Here is a 21,640-nt window from a genome sequence, read left to right on the forward strand (position 1 = left end):
CATGTTTCAAGAGGCTGCTCAGATGGGACTCCTCTGGTGGTCCAGTGGGTAAGACTCTGCACTCCCAATGCAGGGGGCCCAGGTTCAATCCCTGGTCGGGGAACTAGATCCCACATGCATGCCACAACTAAAAGCCTGCATGCTGCAACTAAACATGCCTCAATGAAGATCCTGTGTGCCACAACTAAGACCCAGTGCAGCCTATATAAACAAATATTTAAAAAATAAAAAAATAAAAAAGAGGCCACAGAGAAAGGCATTTTGCTCAGATCTTAATACCAGGAAAAGTTATGCTTCTCCCCAACAACTGGTTTGTCTTTATCTCATGACCACTCTGAATCCTGGAACAGATGTTTCCCACTTTTCTTTGGCTACCAGGAAGTGCAGAGCTGAATTTAGCAGGAAACTCTAAGTACGTTATAAGACCTTGTAGGATGTCCTGTCTTGTTTTTTCTTTTCCTGAATTTCCCCATCTAGTCACATTTTTATTCTGGAGGTTGCATTTATTTCCATAATCCACCCGAAGAAACTTTTTGGAATAAGACCAGTGGGAAAAGACAGACAAAGAGATGGACAGAACCGCCGTTGTCTCACACGGAGAGCTGAAAAGAGCCAATCAGAGGGAGGTGCTTGGTCTGGGATGGGTTTTGTCTTAGGAACCTCATTCAAAACCTTCCTTACAGAAGGACCCCATTAAACCTGTGCAGAGGGGACCTTCCAGAGGTGAGTTTAATCTCCTGTCTCCTCTTTGGAGTAGGCTAGATTTAGTGACCTGCTTCCAGAGTATAGAAAGGGGAAACAGCAGCTTCACAGTGGAGACAGCTGGCAAGTACCACGTCACCAAGCGATGACGGTTCACGTCACCAATGATGTTGTGTGGACCTTGTGGACCTCCATGGGATGTGATGAGATGGGTACTTCACCTCTGAGGATTCTTTTCAAAAACCTATAACTCCCGTCTCGCCGTGAGAAAAACATCAAACCAACCCAGATTTGGAGACTTTCTACAGGATATCTGGCCAGGACTCCTCCAGACCATCAAGGTCATTAAAAAAAAAACAAAAAAAAAACCAACCCAAATAACAAGAAAAGACTGAGAAAATGTCACAGACCAGAGGAGACTGGGGAGACATGGCAGCTAAATGCAACACGGCGCCCTGGACTGGACCCTGGAACAGAGAGGACGTTCACAGAAAAACCAGTGAAATCCAAATAAAGTTTGGCACTTAGTTAATTAAACAAACAAACCAACAACCCTCAGCAGCAACACCAACCCCTTCTCCTCCCACCTTCCCACACGCCCAAAGCTGTGGGAGAAGCTGAGGGAGGGGGCTTTCCCAAGGACGCCTCTGAGATGAGCATTAACCACAACACGTGCCCGCATGGCCCCCAACCCCATGCCTGTCAGAGCCCTGCTTGCTCCTGCTGGAGGACAACCAGCCACCAGGACACAGCAGGACCCGCCAGCCCAGCCCTCAACTGTGCATTGAGGCCAGTGTCCCACCTGGAGACGAGGTGGGTTAAGCAAGCCTCCTGCCTCCAGCCACCCAGCACCATCCGGGCACAGAGAGGCCTCGTAAAAGCACTCATGACGGAATCCCATATACCTTGCAGAGCTGGAGAATAACCCCAGCCCCACAGCCAGGATGTTTTCCAGGGTTTATATCATCAGAGAAGGAAGGAATATCACCCCTCATCAAAACCCTCCCCTGAAGTTTGCGATTGACATGTACACACTGTTGTATTTAAAATAGATAACCAACAAGGACCTATTGTATAGCACAGGGAACTCTGCTCAATATTATGTAAACCTAAATGGGAAAAGAATTTGAAAAAGAATAGATACATGTATATGTATAACTGAATCACTTTGCTGTTCACCTGAAAGTAACACAACATTGTTAATCGGCTATACTTCAATATAAAATAAAATGTTAAATAAACAAACAAAAAAAAAACCCCAAAAAACAAACTTCCCCTGCCCTCATGGTGCTCACCCTCTGGGGGTGAGGAGGGGGGAACAGACATCAAACAAGCAACAACCACAGGGTGTCGTGTTCATCCCTGTATCTCCCACGGCACTCAGCACAGCTCAATTTAATTTCATGTCAGTACAGAGCGCTCCCTTACTACATCTTACACGGGATCATTTTTTTTTTTAATGGTGGGTAACATAAACTCCTCATCTCTGTTTGCTGTTTCCAATTCCAGGAACTTATCCACTTCTGTTCTTCCGGTGAACTCCACCACGTGAACCTGTGTGGAGTATTATAGGATGTCTAAAACAATTCTCTCCCGCTCTGTTGATTTATCTTAGGTTAAGTTCTAATCTAAGTCTGAAGCTTTTCACAAGAGGGTCTATTGTTAGAAAGTAAAAGGTTAAAAACTCCAACCGGAGTCTGTTTTAAACCACAAGGGCAGGTTGCCTCCTACGGATGGTGATTGCTGGATTAGGACTCAGAAGCCCCAACGGGGACCTGCCCAGGGTCGCGCTTTCACTGGGAAGAGCCCAGCACAGACCCAAGATGCCCTCTGGCCTCCCAAGAAAGGGAAGACACCAGTGTGAACTACAGAACAGTGGAGGGGCTCTGCCACTTGCTAGTTCCGGGCCCTTTGACCAGGCAACATACTTAAGCCTCAGTTTCTTCATCTGGAAAATGGGGTGATAGTACATGTACCTCATGGACTCACAGGCTGTTTGCAAAGCCCTTTGCACAGTAGCTGGCGGAGCACGTCCTCAATCCATGTTGGTTTTCTCACTTCCATCAAATAAGGGTTCCTAAACCTTTGCCCCGAACCTCCCACGTCCGTCCTCCTGAGCCTGCCCTGCTCTGCACAAACCTCTCCTCCCTTTCAAATCTCTGTGACCAGGTCAATCACATATACTCAGGGGCCTCAATAAAGGGCAGGGAGCCCAGGTTCTCTTCACCAAGATCTGTCAGCACAGCAATGACCGATGCTAATTATGGGGTGGGGGTAGTGAATCAAGCATCTTGGTCTTGATTTAAATCCCAGCTCAACCCTGTACTGTGTGAAGCACAAGTTCTTTGTCCCTCAATTTCTCCATCTGTAGAACTGGGATAAAACTTCTGCTTAACTCATAGGCTATGCTGTGAGGATGAGATGAAATAATACTATGAGCCTGGCACATAGTAAGTGAAGAGTTTTAAGGCTTGGAAGCCCCTTGAGATGGGTCCAAACCCTTTATGTGACACGCGAGTTCAGGACAGTCCAGAGGCAAGCTGCCCAGGGACGCACACCCTCAGTCTATGACAAAGCACATGCCTGGTAGTAATTGCTTGCTCTGTTCTTCACCACTTCCTGCCGCACTGCTATAAATTTATCTGCTTGTACTAGGAAGAACAAAATAAGAGTTCTGTCCTTAAGTCAGCATGTATCATGTTGCTTATGTCATATGGCCAAAAACACCTAAATAGGAAGATGCTGCCCCGTGGCCAAGAGTCAGTGGCAACACATGACAAAGACGGGAACACATTAAGCCACACGTGCCAACATGTTTTCTGACGTTAATCTCCTCATCCCCCTGTGTCACCACAAACACCAAGAAAGGAAATGCACCTCTGAGACTGAATTCAGTTTCAACTGCCCCTCAAACTCGGCTTCGGCCCAATTCCACGCGTTCAGAGCCGAGCTGAAGGCCAGGTCGCGGCTTCTGCGACGGACAGGCATGCACGGGCCTCGGGGCCCTGGGGTTGGACTGACCTGCGGGTAGAAGGTGGACGATGCTGTGCGTGGGCTGCGAACAAACTCCATAAAGAAGGCCCCGTCCTGAGGTCAGAGCGGCAGGAAGCGGCAGCAGGTGCGAGGGGGCGGAGGGACGGAACGTGGCCCAGCAGCGAACCATCGGGGAAGGAGGGGGGGACGAGAGCAAAAAACAAAAACAAGGAGGGAAGGAGAGAAAGAAGGGCACATGAGGGGAAAGGGAAAAAAAAAAGAGAGGGAGAGAGAGAGAGAAAGGGAGAGAGATCCACCCAGGAGGAAAATATCCAAATGCGAAGCATTAGCAGAAACTCACACCTTCCTGGGCAGAATATCCCAGTGGGGTGGGAGCCAGCACCTGGGGGAGAAGGTGTGTCCAAGCGCCTCAGATCTCATCAGAGCCTGGCTTGGCTGCTTGCGTCCTCCCACATAGCTCTGAACATCCTCAGACCTATGCCGAAGGGAGGAGAAGGCCGCAGGGCAGCTTGCAGAGGGGGGCATGGGGCAGGATTGGGGGCAGCGTCCTGGCCTCCCGCCTGGCTGGGTGACCAGCAGGCCTCTGGGAGATGCACGGAGGCCTGACGTTTGCGTTTCCGCCTGTAACATGGCAGCCAGATGGGAGAAGAGGATTCACTGCAGGAAAAGTTCTTTTTCTTTTTTTTTTAATTTTCTGTATAGATCATATATTGAAAGTGATGATATTTTGGATACATTATGCAGGAAAAGTTCTTGTTTAATTTTCTGAGCAACCTGGGAACACAGGAGCAGCAATACCTTCTCCCCACTGGTTGTGTAACAAAATCATATGCAGTCCCCGGGAGGGGCTCCTGAAGCATCCTTCCCCTCCCCACCCTATTCTTGTGGGGTTCAAGCTGCCGTGTACTTGAAACATAAATGACAGAGAGAACTTTTCCAAAGACCCACTCCCTCCCTCTTTCTTAAGGTCAAGAAGTGTCCTCTTGTCCCTTCAAAATCTTTTTACTTTTTATGCTTTATTATCACTGAAATTCGGAAATGCCACTTGATACACCTGAAGGTCCCTGCTTTCCTAAAACTTTTTAAATTCTAAAAGTAGAATCACTGAAGTATTTCGGTGTCCATTTTACCAGGACTGCTGCCACGCCCATCAGCCACTAGGAGCTCAAGTAACGAGCTGAGGAAACACATGTCTGCGGAGATGCACACTCGGGTACCCTCTACACATCCTGACACAGCTGCTGCCTGGAGAGTGCTGGGCCATCTCCTAACACCTCCGCTTCTCCTGGACCACTTGGGAATCTACACCCAGCAGACCGATGGCTATCCACATGGATTTCAGTGTCCAGCTGGAAGATGAAGGGAGTGCTCTAGACCATGATCTCCTATTTGGCTGTTGGTGTATTTTAACCATAATGCTTGTGGTTCTGTAATTTCTGTACTTCTCAGTACTGTCCCCCGCACTGTTTCTAATCCTCAAAGACGGCAGTGGGTGGACGTAACAGCTAGTGAACAGCACACAGGCACTTGTGTGTTCTCACGTTCTATTTGCGTCCCTTCTCTGCCAGAACATACAGAAGCAGAGGTGCTCACGCTGCTGAGATGATGTTCCCGTGAGTGAGGACAGGTGAAAAGACTTTCTTCACCAACAGGTCATTCTTGACGCACAGACTATCCTTGGGACTGTACCTAGAGTCACTGCCTTAGAGCTGGGTTTGCGGAAACGACAGCCTACAGCCTAATCCAGTCACCTGGTTATTCCAGCCTGTGAGCTGAGAACCATTAAGATTTTAAATGGTTACAGAAGAGCCCACACAATAGCCTTGATCTTCCCTCTCAGCCCACAAAGCCTAAAATATTTATTGAGGTTTGCTGTCTCTGGCCTATGGATGCCACACACTGCCTGCAGCCTCAGTTGCTACTTTTTCTCAGATTTTAATCCCTCCATCCTAGAAGTCTAATTCTAAGAACTTACCCTGTAGAAACAATCAGAGATGTGATCAAATAATTATGTGCAAGGATGTTTGCAGTATTACTTGTAATTGTGATACACTGCAGAATAATTATACAAACTTATGGAATAATTGCCAAAAACTATTTTTAAAAATCTGAAACCACCATTTTTTTAACAAAAAATGAAGTTATAAACAAAGGTCTAATCATATGATGAAATATTATATAGTTATTTTTTAAAATCAAACTTTGGAGAAATAATGACATGAGGAAATTTTCACGATGTGAAAGTAAAATAAATAAATATGCAGATGGATATACAAGCTGACCACAATGTTGAAAAATAAAATACATCTATTGAATCTCCTTCATTTCCGAGTGAGAGAGACCAGGTAAGAGAATGTGTGGCCAGCTCACCCTGCCACATCAGAACGATATCAGATTCTGAATTTCCAAGGAGAAGGAGTTGGCAGAGACACATCTATTGGTCTTAAAAGCTACAACAAGCCTGACCTGTGGAGCTTTCAGCTCCTCTACTGTACTTGCTATTCCGTATAGAGGCCAAAGCCTCAGGTTTTGGTTTCCGTCTCCCAGGATGCTCCCGTCTGACTACTTCTTAGGAGTCTAAGCAAACTGATGGGAATTTCATTCACCAAAGAGTGAGCTCTCCCAGAAGCTGCTTCAGTCATTTTCTACCTCCCTCCCGCCACCAGGAGGGCTGAAGATGGGGCTGAAGGAAAACCAGAGGCCAGTGTCACAGCTTGAGCCAGATCTCGGATAGATAGAGTTTAGCTTGACTGATTTACATCTGCTTTCATCTAGCAGTTAGCGTCCTTACAACCGTGAGCAGGCAAGTCCCTGCATCAAAATAGCAGTGCTGCAAAGGATTCCTCCAAATCCTCAGCACACTTAGTCCTGGACTCATGGGCTGCGTGTTACCCTCCATACCGGGTCCCTGAGCGCACACGCCAGCCCCCCCACCGGAGGGGCTCCTTTACCTTTCGTGGGCTGTCCACGTAGGTGGGAGTCATGGCTACGCCGCTGCTCTCGGCTGGGGGGGCGGAGCTCTTGCCCCCATGCACCGCCACCTGCTGTTCTCCCAGGCACCTGAAAGGGGGGAAAACACAGGGCGGTCCTTGCTCAGAGCCCCCTGGGGAAGGACCCATGTTAACCACAACGAAGCGAAGGCAGCTCTGTTGCCAACACCTTCGAAACACGCTCTTCCGCTTTGTTAATCCTCAGGCCCTACGTGGTGCCCTTAATTTCATTCATTGTCCTGAACAATCACCAGCTGCCACGGAAAATCAGAAAACAGCTCAATTTTAAAAGCCTCTTGGCAGCACCTGGGCTTATGTATTACTTTGAAAAGGCAAGTGACATGGTTTGAGTGACTCTGTCCATGAACACCATTTTTTTAACTCTCTGGGAGAAACTTTTTCTCAGTTTTTATTAAATATACCAGCAGAAGCACATTCTGAACGTTAGGGCTGCGTTACCATTCCGCATTAACTAAACAGGGTGAAATGTGTCGACTCTTTATACATTTTGAAGATCCGTTAATCTTGCAAATGCACACACTTGAGCCCTCCCCACCCCCCAAAAAAATGCCACACACTAATCTAACAGGCGTTTATCTCAGACACAAGACAACTATGGTTTTCTTATGACATCTCCTCCCATCTCAGTTCTGGTATCCATAAATGCCTACTTTCACATATATTTTCCTAATTTTTTTTTCCGTACTAAGATAAGCCATGAACTATGGTAACGTAAATGCTACCCCCAAATTAGACTGTTCTAATATACCATTGAATTTTTATTTGGTAAGTTCCAGGAGACTCACATTACAGTCTAAAGTGCTTCATTGTTACCATAACACACACTTCTCGTGGTGGGAACTTCGAGGCGCCACCCAGACCCTCTGCCGTGGCCCTGCTGACACGGGAACTGGGCATGTTGTCCCCCTCCAGAGACGGCCCAGCTGCAGAGCCCGAGCCCCTCCCTGGGCTGCCTGTGGACAGTGAACCATCACCAAGGGGTGTAAAGGCCTGGCCCTGTTGGTCCAACCCGGCTCATCTCCGAACGTGGCTCTAGCTCCAGGGCTTGAGGGAGTTGCCCGAGGCCGTCACTGGGCTTTCCTGCATCTCAGCTTCTCCCTCTGTCCCCTCCGCCTTCCGCCCCCTCCCTCCCACGGGGGCTGAGCCCACGACTAAATTCTGTCTCCATCCGTTTCCCCGGGAAGCCAATTTGTGACATTTCCCTCATCTTAAAGCCTGACACATCTCTTACTGATGGTGAAGTAACCTCATATAGGAGATTAAAAATCAGTTTCCATAGTAACCTGTTACACTCTCTCTTTTTGGTTTTTGTCATGGAAAATTTTCAAACCCATATGAAAATAAGGAGGATAATGTAATCGAACTCTTATCTACCTGGACCCCAGAATTATTTATTGATAGAGCCAATCTTGTTTCATCTATCCCTATCCACCCGATTATTTGGAAGCAAAACTCACACATGCTATTACTTCATCCACAAACACTTCAGTATATATTGTATCTTTAAAAGATTTTAGGACTTCCCTGGGGGCGCAGTGGTTAAGAATCCACCTGCCAATGCAGGGGACACGGGTTCAATCCCTGGTCCAGGAAGATCCCACATGCCGCGGAGCAACTAAGCCTGTGTGCCACAACTACAGAGCCTGCGCTCTAGAGCCCACGAGCCACAACTACTGAAGCCGGTGCACCTAGATCCCGTGCTCTGCAACAAGAGAAGCCACCGCAATGAGAAGCCCACGCACTGCAACTAGAGAAAGCCCGCATGCAGCAACGAAGACCCAACGCAGCCAAATATAATAAATAAAGTTTTTAAAAAAAAGATTTTACTGTGTGTTTGTTCAAAACAGGATTCAGTTAAAATCCCTACAATGCAGTCAGTTATGTCTCTCAAGTATTCCTTAAGCTAAAAGCTCCACTCATCCCTCCATCTCCCCGTAATTTATTTGTGGAAGAAAGTAGCTCACTCGTCCTGTAAATTTACAGTCTGGATATGCTGATCGTATCCCTTTATTGCTTATCGTGTTCCCCTGCGCCCCATACTTCCTGAGCACTAGAAATTATATTTAGAGGTTTGAGCACATTTACGTTTGATGGGGCAGTAATTCTTCCTCAGTGTGTTGTGTGCTTCTACATGGAGGCCCACAGCATCTGGCGATGTGAGCGGTCACTGGTGATCTCTGCTAGGTCCGTGAGCGCATCAGAGCCCACATGTGGTAATGTTCCAGCGCTCCTTCTGGACCCATTAGCTGGAATATTGGAGAGAGACACCTCCTGCACCAATCACTTGGGGACTCAGAGGTGTAATTCATATAAGAAAAGCAGACTAAAAGCCTGACTCTGCCTGGTCCACGTACAGTGCACTGTCTCTGCACCACATCGTGGTGTGCTCCTCTGGGCCTCATCCGCAAACACACACTGGGACGCTCTCCTGCGCCTCCTGGGGGCTGTGGCCTAGCCCGTGGCTGGGACAGTGGTGGCAGGAAGCCTCGGTTGCCCCCCAGGGTCCCCTCGTCTGATGCACATGACAACCCCCAGGTACTGAGCTGCCATCTACGTGCTGACCCGTGGACTAGGAGTTGGGGATTCAGAGACAAGTAGGACCCGTCCTTGCCCTTGGAGGTTCCTTGTCTCACGGCTCAGGAGAGGGGATGTCACAAAAGGACTAGCTGTACTGTGCAAGTCCACACGTGAGAATACGCATGGGGCACGCTGCCTTCTTCCCAGAGGCCGCGACAATTGCCACGTGGGCTCTCTCCCTGCTCTGACTCCCTGACATCAGTTTATCCCCATCTAACAGGAGCCGCAGAGCTGCGGACTGGCACCTGCAGCCCAGACTGCCCACAGCCACGCTCCTGGGGCCTCTGCCTCCCACGAGAGCCTGACAACAGGTGCACGCCTCCAGGTAAAGACCCAGGAGAAATGGAGGAAACAGACACGCGTGGTAAGATGACAGGACTACGGGTGAAACTTCTGAAACTCTTCTTCGTATGGCTATAACAGTTTTCCATAATAAAATTGGATCTGCTTGGTGTAGCAAAACAATAAAGAAAAACACAAAGTAAAAAATGCCGTGTGAGCAAACGTCACATAAAGGTCTCGCTCCCTCTGCTCGGCCTCCGGCTCTGAGAAATCACACCACATCACCCAGGAGCAGTCATCTGTCCTGCCTCCTGCTGTGGGGTCAGCTGAGCTCCCCACACACACCCAGGGACACTGCCACCCCAAAGTACCCGTGCTCTTCAAGTCTGAGCAGAAAGAGGCTCCTTGGGGTGCACTGAACGATGACTCACTGACACATTAAAATAAGATTCCCCTGCCCCCAAATTCGCACCCCTCCCAGCAACATATGTTCCTTGTTCTTTTTTCCAGCAGGAAAGGTCTGTGATTAGCTACAGGGACAACCTGCCAGGTGGAGTTCTGGGGTCTTTCCTTGGTCAGATAAAGGTATTTTCTGGAGGCCCCAGTGCCCTCAGTAATGAGCCCGACCTACCCCAGCTCTCCTCCTCTCATCTGCTCCCCTGTCACCATGGCCACGCTCTTCCCTTCTCTCCCCGCATCCCTTCCTCTCCATCCCATCCTCACCCTCTAGCCTCTTCTGCCTCTCGCCTGGACTAGTGAGGCCTCTGCCTCCTGGGCCCACCCACCAGGCCTTCCTGTACACAGGACCCATCTCTGCAAACACCACTTCTGCCAAAGATGCTGAATGAATATTACATGATATTAAGGAACTGCTGTGACTTTTTAGGTAAATTATGGTATTACAGTTTTGCTTTAGGAGTACTTATCTTTCAGAGATGCACACTGAAATATTATAGACAAAGGGGTGTGATGTCTGGGATTTCATAAGAAATAAAAAGGAAGATATGAGCAAGCAGGATATAAATGAAACAAGATTGGCCGTGAGTTGATAATCATTGAAGCTGGGTGATGGGTAAACAGGGATTTAATACACGAGTCTACTTTTTTTTAATCTGTTTGAAATTTTCCATTAAAATAAACTTTCAAAGGGTCGCTCTTGCTATGAGAATGTGTAAGAAGAGCCTGGAATCCGATTTCCCATGCTGTCTTTGCAACTGCATCTCCCACTGGGCCTCGGGCTCACTCATGTTACCTTCTGAAAGCTTAACATATTTGGGCTCCTGTGGGCATGGCACAGACCCCCTCACCAGACAGACACCAGGAAGTACAGCAGGGATCTGATCTGGCTGGAAGGCTGGAGGGGGCAGGGAAGACCTCCCAGAGTAGGTCCCACCTGCTCGTGGCAATGTTTTCTCCTTTTCCCCAAGTCCTCCCCCTACCCCCCATATAAATGCATCCCTTTCTACAAGGACATCTTAAATCCTACCTCCTGTGACGCCGTCCCTGCCCTCCCAAAGCAAGATGTGGTCCCACGGGGGTCCTAAGAGCTGCAGCACCTACTGTTTACAAAGGGACCACACACTCAAATGCCTAGAGAAGCTGGTCAGGTGGCCCTTGTCTGAGGCGCCAAGACAAGTCCAAGAGCAGACGGCGTGCTGGTTCTACAGTAAACCAGGGGCACTAGTCCACCTAAAGTGCCAGCCCGTCGTGGCTGGGCTTGAACGTGGACCCAGTGGTAACTGAGCCTCCACCACTTCGAGCAAAGTTGGATGTTACATATTACCCATAATATAATTTCGTATTACATTATCTATATTTTTTATACAATATAACCATGTTATATATTTTTTCATGTAAGAATTCATTAAGAAATCAAGATTTTTATATGAAATCTTCAAACGAAAAAAATTTGGCTCAAATATTTAAAAAGTATTTTGTGTTTTTAGGGCAATGTTAACTACTCTATAACGGTGGCTACATGTCATTATAAGTTTGTCTAAACCCATAGAATGTGCAACACCGAGAGTGAACCCTGATGTAAATAAACTGTGCTCTTTGGGTGACTACGATGTGTTAATGCAGGTCCATCGATTGTAACAAATGTACCGTTCAGTGAGGGATGTGGATAATGTGCAGGGACAGGGTGTAGATGGGAACTCTCTGTACCTTCCATTCAGTTTTGCCTTGAACCTAAAACTGCCCTAAAAAAGAAAGTCTATTAAAAATACAAAACAAACAAAAGCGCAACCAACCAACAAAAAAACACCTTGTGGACCAAACCAACTGTATCTGTAGTTCAAATCAAGTCCCAGACTGCAAGTTTTTAACTTCTGGCCTACTTCATGACATTCGACACTTACCAGGTATTAACCTAGCTTTCTTTTCACATATGTGTCTTTTTGTCAGTTACTGGCTCCTTGGTAGACAGAAGTCACATTTCACCGCACTGGGGCCTGGGGGATGGGAACGAGTCTCTGTCCACCAGGTACTTACTTCTGAGTGGCTTCCATTTCCAGCAGGGCAGACAGAGCTGAGGTTCCCTTCTTCCCAACCGGGGGGCCGGTCGACTCGAGGGAGTGGGTAGGGATGGGCCCAGCCATCTGCAAGCCTTTCATGGCGGCCCCTTTCTAAAGCATAGAGGAGGAGACAGGCCATCAGATGCTGCTGCGTCTGCTGTGCCTCAGGCTCTGGGAGCCCACCAGTGCAGTTGGGGAAGACGGGGTCTCAGGATCAGGAAATGCCAGGAAACGGCTTTTTGCTTGAACTGAAGGTCCCAAATAGCTGTGGACTCAAAACACACTGCCTCCTTGAGGCGGTTTACGTATAGCATCTCATTTTATTCTCAATCAACGGCTCAAGGATCTCCTTGTAAATAACATCACATCTAATTTAAGGAAAAAGAAGCTAAGTCTCAGAGAAGTGAAGTAACTTATCCCAAATCGCACTGCAGCTGGAATTCAAACTCCAGTTAACTGACTTCAAAACCAAGGTTCTGGGCTTCCTTGGTGGCGCAGGGGTTGAGAGTCCACCTGCCGATGCAGGGGACACGGGTTCGTGCCCCGGTCCGGGAGGATCCCACATGCCGCAGAGCGGCTGGGCCCGTGAGCCATGGCCACTGAGCCTGCGCGTCCGGAGCCTGTGCTCCGCAACGGGAGAGGCCACAACAGTGAGAGGCCCGCGTACCGCAAAAAAAAAAAAAAAAAACTAAGGTTCTTTCCACTACATAAGCTCTCCCAGAAATGATGCTGTGTACGAGAGGCAGCTGGCCTGGGTTAAAGAACACTGAACTTGAGGTTAAAAACAAAAAATAAAAACACGGCTGATGATGGAACACTACTCAGCAATGGAAAGGAATGAACCGTGGATTTCAGCGACAAGTTGGATGAACCCGAAAGGCATTATGCTGAGTGAAAGAAAGCAGCCTCGAAAGGTTACGTATCGTATGATTTCACTTATAGGACATTTGGAAAAGACAACAGTATAGTGATGGAGGACAGACCAGTGGCTGCCAGGGGTTAGAGATGGGGGACAGTGTGACTCTAAAGGGTAGTGTGAGAGTTTTTTTGCACTGATGGAACTATTCCATGTCCTGATTGTGGTGGTGGGGGTGGTTATGTGAATCTATACATTTGTAAAATTCACAGAGCGGTATGTGTACACACACACACACACACACACACACACACACACACACTCTCTGAATCATCCCAGATCAGCCCTTTCTTAGCTCGGTGTCCTCAGACACATCCCATCACCCCCACGAGCCTCAGCGTCCTCACTGGGGAGTGAGTGGTTGAATGAAGGCCCAAGGGTGCAGGAAACACTACAAGTGCCATTGCCGCTGTCACCCTCTTGAGCGAGTTTCTATCCAGCAATCCAGCACCAGCAATCCAGTCACATAAGCAGCTGTGCCTGATGCCGGGTCCCCAGTGGGGAGCTCACAAAGGGCTGTATCCTCGGGTCAGATGCGTGGCCCCAGCCCGGTGGCTGGCTGTGTACCCTGCTTCACCCTGCTCTGGAGGAGAACCCACTTCTTTGGACTGAAGATAAACGCTGGGCAGCTGTGGAGTAAAGAAACTGGCCGGCGAGAGGCCTCAGACACAGGAGGAGACGGTCCCTGCATCCCAGACCGGGCCCAGCCCCCAAGGGGTCCGTGGTGCCTCACCCGCATCATGCGATCGGAGCGGTGCCGCCGGCGGATCCGGTTTAGGCCCTCCACGAATCGGATGAAGCCATCCAGGAGCTGCCACTCCTCCTCGTCTGCCCGAGGCCTGTCCCCGTAGATGTCACAGTGGGCCTCCCCCTCTGTGATGCGCTTGGTGGCGGTGACACAGGCTGGCAGCAGCAGGAAGCGGGTCCTCCAGAACTTCAGAGACTCAATTAAGCTACAGAGGGCCAGAGGGGAAAAGGGGTGGTGGTGAGAAAAAGTAGATGATAAAAGCACCCCAGTAAGCATCCCATCTCAACACCCACGCCCCCGGGAGTGAGGGTGCAAGCGTCCATCTGCCCAGGAGCACGTGCTCATCTGATGCTGCATTTCACGCAGGCTGAGAGGTAAGAACTCCAAGGCTGCTTTTACTTTCTATCCCAGAGACGTCAGAATGCTTCTGTGCACCCAGGCCCAGTGCCGCTGTGGCCTTTTATCATCACAACCATAAATCATGCGTAAAAATGAAAAATTAAAAACAAGATGTCACAGGGAATTCCCTGGTGGTCCACTGGTTAGGACTCGGCACTTCCACTGCTGTGCGCCCAGGTTCAATCCCCGGTCAGGGAACTAAGATCCTGCATGCCTCGTAGCATGGCCAAAAAAATAAAATAAAATAAAATAAAAACAAGAGGTCACAAAGCTTTTATATATAGAATGGATAAACAACAAGGTCCTACTGTATAGCACAGAGAACTATATTCAATATCCTATAATAATAAAAAAACAGTGAAATAATGCTATTTGCAGGGATATGGATGGCCCTAGAGATAGTCATACTGAATGAAGTAAGTCAGAGAAAGACAAATATCATATGATATCACTTATATGTGGAATCTAAAAAAAAAAATGGTACAAATGGACCTATTTATAAAATAGAAATTGAGTCACAGATGTAGAAAACAAACTTATGGTTACCAAGGGGGAAAGGGGCGGGGAGGGACAAATTGGGAGACTGGGATTGACATATACACACTACTATATATAAAACAGATAACTAATAAGAACCTATTATATAGCACAGGGAACTCTATTCAGTACTCTGTAATGACCTACATGGTAACAGAATCTAAAAAAGAGTGGGTATATGTATATGTATAACTGATTCACTTTGCTGTACAGCAGAAGCTAACACAACATTGTAAATCAACTATGCTCCAATAAAAAGAAAAAAAATCTACATTTATATGAAACCATCACATTGTACACCTTAAATATGTACAATTTTTGTCAGTTATACCTCAATAAAGCTGAAAAACGATTTTTAAAAAATCCTATGATAAACCATAATGGAAAAGAATACAAAAAAAAAAAAGAATGTATATATGTGTATAACGGAACCACTTTGCTCGACAGCAGAAATTAACATAACATTGTAAATCAACTAGACTTCAATTAAAAAAAAAAAAGATGTCACAAGCAGTCAGGAAAATGTGAAGAGCACTGACATTCCACCAAAGAGCACATCTTGGGACTTCCCTTGTGGCACAGTGGTTAAAACTCCGCACTCCCATTGCAGGGGCCCAGGTTCGATCCCCGGTCAGGGAACTAGATCCCACATGCATGCCGCAACTAAGAGTTCACATGCCACAACTAAGGAGACTGTGTGTGGCAACTATGGACCCAGAGAGCCACAACTAAGGAGCTCATGTGCTTCAACTAAAGAAGCCCGTCTGCTGCAACTAAGGAGCCCATGAACCACAACTAAGGAGCCCACCTGCTGCAACTAAGAGCCGGCGCAACCAAATAAATAAATAAATAAATAAATATTTTTTAAAGAAAGAGCACATCTTCACCAGGTTTTTTGCTGTTGTTTGTTGTTTCATGCGGTAAAATATACATAACAAATTTACCACTTTAATGATCTCTAAGTGCACAATGCAGCAGCATTCAGTACATTCACACTGTTGCACAACCAGCCACGTCCATCTCATCACTGAGTTTTTAACCCAATGCAGATGTGCTATTTCCCTCCATTTTCTTTTTCTTTTTTTTCTTCTAAAACAGGCATCATTTTGCAATCAGGAGAAAGGACAGAGACATTAAAATACGGACACACACAAGGCGGCGAGGATGGAAAGTGAAATCGGGGTCTCTGACCTGAAGTCCTCGGAGCCGGCAGAGCAGATGTACTGGTCTAAGTAATTCCACTTGTACTCCTCCAGCCGCTCGTGCGAGAATTCCACCCAACAGGAGACAAACTCCGAGTCTGAGTGGGAGGGGCAGAGGCTGTAGGTGTAGTGGATCTGGGCAGATTCGTAAGGGTACCTGAAAAACAAAGGGTGTGGCCTGAGGTCCAAACAAGGATCCCCCCCTCCCCCCAAGTCTCCTGTACCTTTTCTGTCTCAAGACACTTAGCAGTATCCTTGGCACTCAACCCTCGACCACAGTAACCAAAACTCATCCCAGGGAACTGGTAATGGAGATTTCTCAGTTCTTCTTAAACTTTCTCATTCTTCTAGCCTCATACTCTTTATTTTTAATTGGCATGTTAAGACTCATGCTAAACATTATAAGCTGGATCAAATCCCTTTTGGAAGTAGGTGAGCTACAACCATAAAATACAACCCTAGAGAGCAAAACAGTAACTCTGAAAGAAAAACCAATTACTCAACCTCCTTGGTTTGAATTACATGTTATACACATAATTCAGTATGTGGACAGTATGTGTTAGAAACATAACTTAGTAGTTTGACATAATTTAGGACAGAGCTGGAAACTTTAAATACCCAAGGACTCACTTGGGAAGGTATCGTGTCACTGTGATCATCTTATCCTTCAGTGTGACTTTGTGGAAAGTTCTGCCCATGCTCAGCCAGTACTGGTCTTCCTCCTCAGGGCGGTTTCGGGACACAAGGCCTAATAGGGAAAAAAATAAATAATTTCCTCCATGTGGTTGAGGGTCATTCCTTTAACAGGCAATTGCTTCTCTTCCATATAGATTTAGAAAAGGAGAAACAAAAGAGGCAACACTTTCTTTCCAGGGGCAGTTTCATGGAAAAGAAATATTCTTGGTTTAAAAAAAAAAAAAAAGTCCTGAAGTGGGCAGATTTTTCCGTTACTGAACCAGCCAGCAGGAGGTTAGAGCCTGGGGGTGCCTACAACAGCTGGCCGAACAGCCCAATGCCTCGTCCTCTGTGAAGGAAAGTTCCGGAGTAGATGTTAATTGGCTAAAATGGAACTCCACTCCCCTCAGGCACAAGCTGCCACCCGGCATCTGAGGCCCTCAACCGCGGGGGTGGCCAACCTAGCTTTCAGCCCTCAGCCCCCATGACGCCCACACTGCTGCACCACGTTTCAGACTTATTTGCTCGAATTTCCTTCTCCAAACATTTGCTCCTGTTGCTTCTTCTGCCTTCTCTTCCTGGGCGACTGTCGAAATCCTAGGGATCATTTAAGGTCACCATCAAATGTCACTTCCTCCAGAAAGCTATCAGACCCTATCAGCGGTGAATTCTACCCTGGATGTAGCTCCTTGTGTGCCTCTGTCTCACACCCTGACAAACCAAAAGTTCCAGGAGGCCAGGACCCAAATCTTGTTCGTCTTTGTATTTTCAGTAGCACCTGATAAAGTACTATTTCACAGAAAAGGAAGTAGGCAACCTGGATGGAGCCACTGACACGAAAAGCAGATCCATCCCACTGCTCTTGGGATAAGAACAAAATCCTTCACGTGGGCCTGTGCAGACTGGGTCTCCTGACATCTCCGGCCACATTGCTGGCTTATTCCCAGTGCTCTCCACGCCAGTCTTCTTTCGGGTGCCTAGAAAGTCTCATGAGGTCTTCCAGCCAACAGGGCCTTTGCACATACTAACCCTGCTGCCTGGCATGCTTGGCCCACCTGTTCCTGCCCTCCACTCCTCTCTCACTAAAAACTCCTGCATGTGTTTCAGGTACAGCAGCAGCTCAAACATCAACTCCTCAAAGAAGCCGCCCCTGACTCTCCAGACCAGATCAGGTCCTGTATTAAATATTCTCGCAGCCCTCTGATTTTTCCCTCACAGTCTTTATTGCAACGTGGAATTGTATATCATAGTTTGACTAATGTTATTTTCCCCCACAGAGCAGGAGCTTCAAAAATATTAATGAGGGGCTTCCCTGGTGGCGCAGTGGTTGAGAGTCCACCTGCCGATGCAGGGGACACGGGTTCGTGCCCCGGTCTGGGAAGATCCCACATGCCACGGAGCGGCTGGGCCCATGAGCCATGGCCGCTGAGCCTGCGCGTCCGGAGCCTATGCTCCGCAACGGGAGAGGCCACAACAGTGAGAGGCCCACGTACCGCAAAAAAAAAAAAAAAAAAAACTAATGAGGACTTCCCTGGTGGCACAGTGGTTAAGAATCTGCCTGCCAGTGCAGGGGACATGGGTTCGATCCCTGGACCAGGAAGATCCCACATGTGGCGGAGCAACTAAGCCCGTGTGCCACAACTACTGAGCCTGCGCTCTAGAGCTCACGTGCCACAACTACTGAAGCCCACGCACTCTAGGGCCCGTGCTCCACAACAAGAGAAGCCACCGCAATGAGAAGCCGGTGCACCGCAACAAAGAGTAGCCCCTGCTCGCCACAACTAGAGAAAGCCCGCGCGCAGCAATGAAGACCCAACAGAGCCAAAAGAAAAAATACTAATGAACGAATGAATGACCACAGTCATATATTCATCAAGGCACACTGTCGTACACCAGGCACAGTGGTTTTCGTGGTGGAGGACAACAAGATGCAGCTGAAATCATCCTGGCACTCAGAAAGGTTACTATTCAGTACAGTCTATAATGTGCGAAAAAGGCATCACGTGATACATATCACAAGGGGCTTTTAGAGAAAATCCAGAGGGAATCCAAAGCTTTGTCGTGAACAACAGGACCTGGACCGGAGGACTGCTAAGCTCCCATTAACAGGTCCATGCTTCTTTGATCCTCTAACCAGAGGAGATTTTTTTTAAATTTTTGGTTGCTTTGGGTCTTCATTGCTGCGCATGGGCTTTTCTCTAGTTGCGGTGTGCGGGCTTCTCATTGCAGTGGCTTCTCTTGTTGCGGAGCACAGGCTCTAGGCAAGTGGGCTTCAGTAGTTGCATCACGCAGGCTCAGTAGTTGTGGCTCCGGGCTCTAGAGCGCAGGCTCAGTAGCTGTGGCACATGGGCCTAGCTGCTCCGTGGCATGGGGGATCTTCCCGGACCAGGCTCGAACACGTGTCCCCTGCACTGGCAGGCAGATTCCTAACTACTGCGCCACCAGGGAAGTCCCCAGAGGAGCTTTAATGAAGCCAAAGATGGCCTGAGGTTTGGTGCTGGCTGGTTAGGGAGGAGGGGAGCTCATTAGCTACAAGGAGGAAGCAGGGGACTATCAGATGCTCAGTGATGGTTCCAGGAAGTGACCGCCGCTGTGTGGTTCCAGGCCCCTGCATGTAATTCTCGCTGCCTGACTTGTTTCAGAGGAGCCCTCCAGAGCCCAGCTCTGACTCAGCCGGTGCCACTGAGTCTCCGCCACTCACTAGCCTCTGCCACTCAGGGACAAACCATCCCAGCTTCAAGTCACTGAGCTGCAGTGACAAACAAGAGAACATGAATCCAGAATAGGAAAAAAACCGAAAAAACAACAAGTATAAACTTGAGATTCAGGTAACATGAGAAGACCTACTGTGTCAGGCACTGTGTGAGACATAAACCCAGGCTCCTGGGTCTGGAATATTCACCCTGTAGTTTGACAGCTCAGCCCCTGCTTGGCTGCCTGGGACCCCGAGGTACTGCTCAAGCCAGGCTGGAACTTCCTGAACTTGGTCATACCCTCTACCTTAAAAGGAGAGTTTTAAGATAACTCCGAACCCAGTGGAGAGTTTAATTCTCATGTAAAGTTAGATTTAGAGGGAAAAAAAGTGTGTGTTGAAAAACAATGACTCCTAAATGTATGTATTCCCTACTATCTGGAGAACCCGCTTGCACAAACTTAGTAGAGAAGAGAAACTACAATCCAAAGAGGACAGCTCACCACGGCCATAGAGCGGGCTGCTGCTGAGCGGGGGCGGGCCAGCGGGGCTGGGCTGCTGTGCCCTGGGCTGCACGATGATCTGGTAGCCCTGCATGAGCCGCTGGCAGACAAACTCCTCAAACACCTGCTGAGCCGTCATCTGCACACCTTCCTCGTCCCTCCTGAAAAGACAGACGGCTGTTCACAGGACATGCCTGGCCCAGGGCCGTGTGACACTCATAGAGTCCCCCGGTCCTTGGCTTCATCCCCATGAGCCAGCCCTGATGATCCTTCTGTGGTGGTAAGTGAAACTAATGATTTGTAAACCAGTCTTGGGAGAAACAAAAGCTGCGCGCCTTTCCTCTGCCACCAACCTGTCGATGTCGGCCTCTGGGAGGAGATCGTAGCAGCCCTCTGTGTAGTCATTCTGCAGGCCCTGGCGGTCGGGGAAGTAGTCCGTGGTGAGGGGAAGGCACGCCGGAGTAGTGAGAGACTTCCAGTCCACGCCAACTGTGCAACAGAAGCCTGGCACTACAGGGGGAGCAGACAGCGTCAGAACTGCCTCGTGTGAACAGGGAGGAAGGTACGTGTAGTCACCAGGCAGGTGTAGGATGGCGGGGTGGGGGGTGGGGGACAGGGGGAGGGACGAAGGGAGGGGGAAGGAGAAAGTAGGTGGTGACAGGTGATAAAATTGCCAGGAAAGGGGTGGGGGGGGGGAGAAAGAGAGAGAAACAGAGGCTGTTAGACAATGCAGTGCTTATCCAATCCCATCATGCAAATGGGATGCACAGCCGATACTTTTCATTTTCTGCTGATCATGAGCTACAGCCGCGATGCCAGTGAGGTTACCGCAGGGCAGGCCAGGCCAGGCAGTTACACATCGAAGCAAATCAACATTCCGAGACCGGAAGAGAGGCTCGAGCTGGAAGCCTCCCCTGGGCTGATGGAGAGGCTGGGTGGGGAGAGGAGGAGAGCGCAGCCGGATTTTGGAGCTGGAGTTTGGAGCGAATAGCACACGGGAGCAGAATTCAGGAACGCTTTCAGGATGGCAAAAATAAGTCACAGATCCAAAAGGGTAGGAAGAGGAATCAAGGAAGGATGTCTGGGAGTTACAAGGCCGGAACTTTAGGAGACAGAGTTTAACAATCTAGAAATGAAAGCTGCCATCAGCAGAGTGGGCCCGACCACAGGGGTCTGTCCAAAACCTCCTGCTCTTTGGGTAAAGCAGAGTTTCTCCACCTCGGGGCATGAAGGCTATTCTAGACCAGATAACTCTTTGTTGTGGGGGCTGTCCTGGGCATTGTAGAATGTGAGCAGCATCCCTGGTCCCTACTCACTAGATGCCAGTGACATCTTCTGGTTGTGAAAACCAAAAATGTCTGTAGACATGACCAAATGTGCCCTGAAGTGCAAAATATTCCCCGGTTGAGAATCAGAGTTAAAGTAATGGGGCGGTAATCTCTCTTAAGTCATTTAAGTGAAAATTATTTGTCAAATCTCCATGCGAGGGAGCAACGAGCAACAGAAACACTCCGCGCCTCTGCCTCTGCATTCCCAGTGAGACCCTCACACACCTCACTTCTCGTGGTGCCCTGTGACTTACCGTGTGCTGTACCCCCTCACATTACCTCCTCCGAGCAGGTGTGGAGGCATCATCGGCCCCTTTAAACACCTGGCCGAGCCGAACCCACCACAGGTCACAGGGCCAGAAGCCACTCTGCTCAGGGATCTTTCCTCCATACAGTGACCGACACACACCACCCAGGGCAACAGAGCCTCCCTGAGCCCGGAGTTAGGGACAAGAAGGGGATTGCACCCTGAGTCCCAGCAGGAAACATGCCCTGTGTGGCAGCCCTGCTTTGGGGAAGATGACTTGACCTGCAACAGGCCTAACTCCATGGTCTCCA

The 21,640-nt window shown here is 48.6% G+C and overlaps 1 protein-coding gene across 10 annotated transcripts in view; it reads right to left on the minus strand.

The window, feature by feature from the left end:
- The window catches only part of DEPDC5 (DEP domain containing 5, GATOR1 subcomplex subunit), a 92,970-nt gene that overhangs the window by 21,796 nt on the left and 49,534 nt on the right, over positions 1 to 21,640 (minus strand). For 4 of the 10 annotated variants that reach the window (XM_067700136.1, XM_067700131.1, XM_067700135.1 and 1 more), the window contains 8 exons: positions 20,108 to 20,291; positions 19,755 to 19,915; positions 16,515 to 16,632; positions 15,874 to 16,041; positions 13,732 to 13,951; positions 12,060 to 12,193; positions 6,648 to 6,756; positions 3,580 to 3,789 (listed from right to left, as the gene is read on the minus strand). In XM_067700136.1, coding sequence (XP_067556237.1) covers positions 3,580 to 3,789; positions 6,648 to 6,756; positions 12,060 to 12,193; positions 13,732 to 13,951; positions 15,874 to 16,041; positions 16,515 to 16,632; positions 19,755 to 19,915; positions 20,108 to 20,291 — 1,304 coding nt within the window. The remainder of the gene's footprint in view (positions 1 to 3,579; positions 3,790 to 6,647; positions 6,757 to 12,059; positions 12,194 to 13,731; positions 13,952 to 15,873; positions 16,042 to 16,514; positions 16,633 to 19,754; positions 19,916 to 20,107; positions 20,292 to 21,640) is intronic. The other 6 variants (XM_067700138.1, XM_067700133.1, XM_067700134.1 and 3 more) reach the window with 6 other exon arrangements.

Source organism: Pseudorca crassidens, chromosome 12, assembly GCF_039906515.1.
Source record: "Pseudorca crassidens isolate mPseCra1 chromosome 12, mPseCra1.hap1, whole genome shotgun sequence".
Taxonomy (NCBI): domain Eukaryota; kingdom Metazoa; phylum Chordata; class Mammalia; order Artiodactyla; family Delphinidae; genus Pseudorca; species Pseudorca crassidens.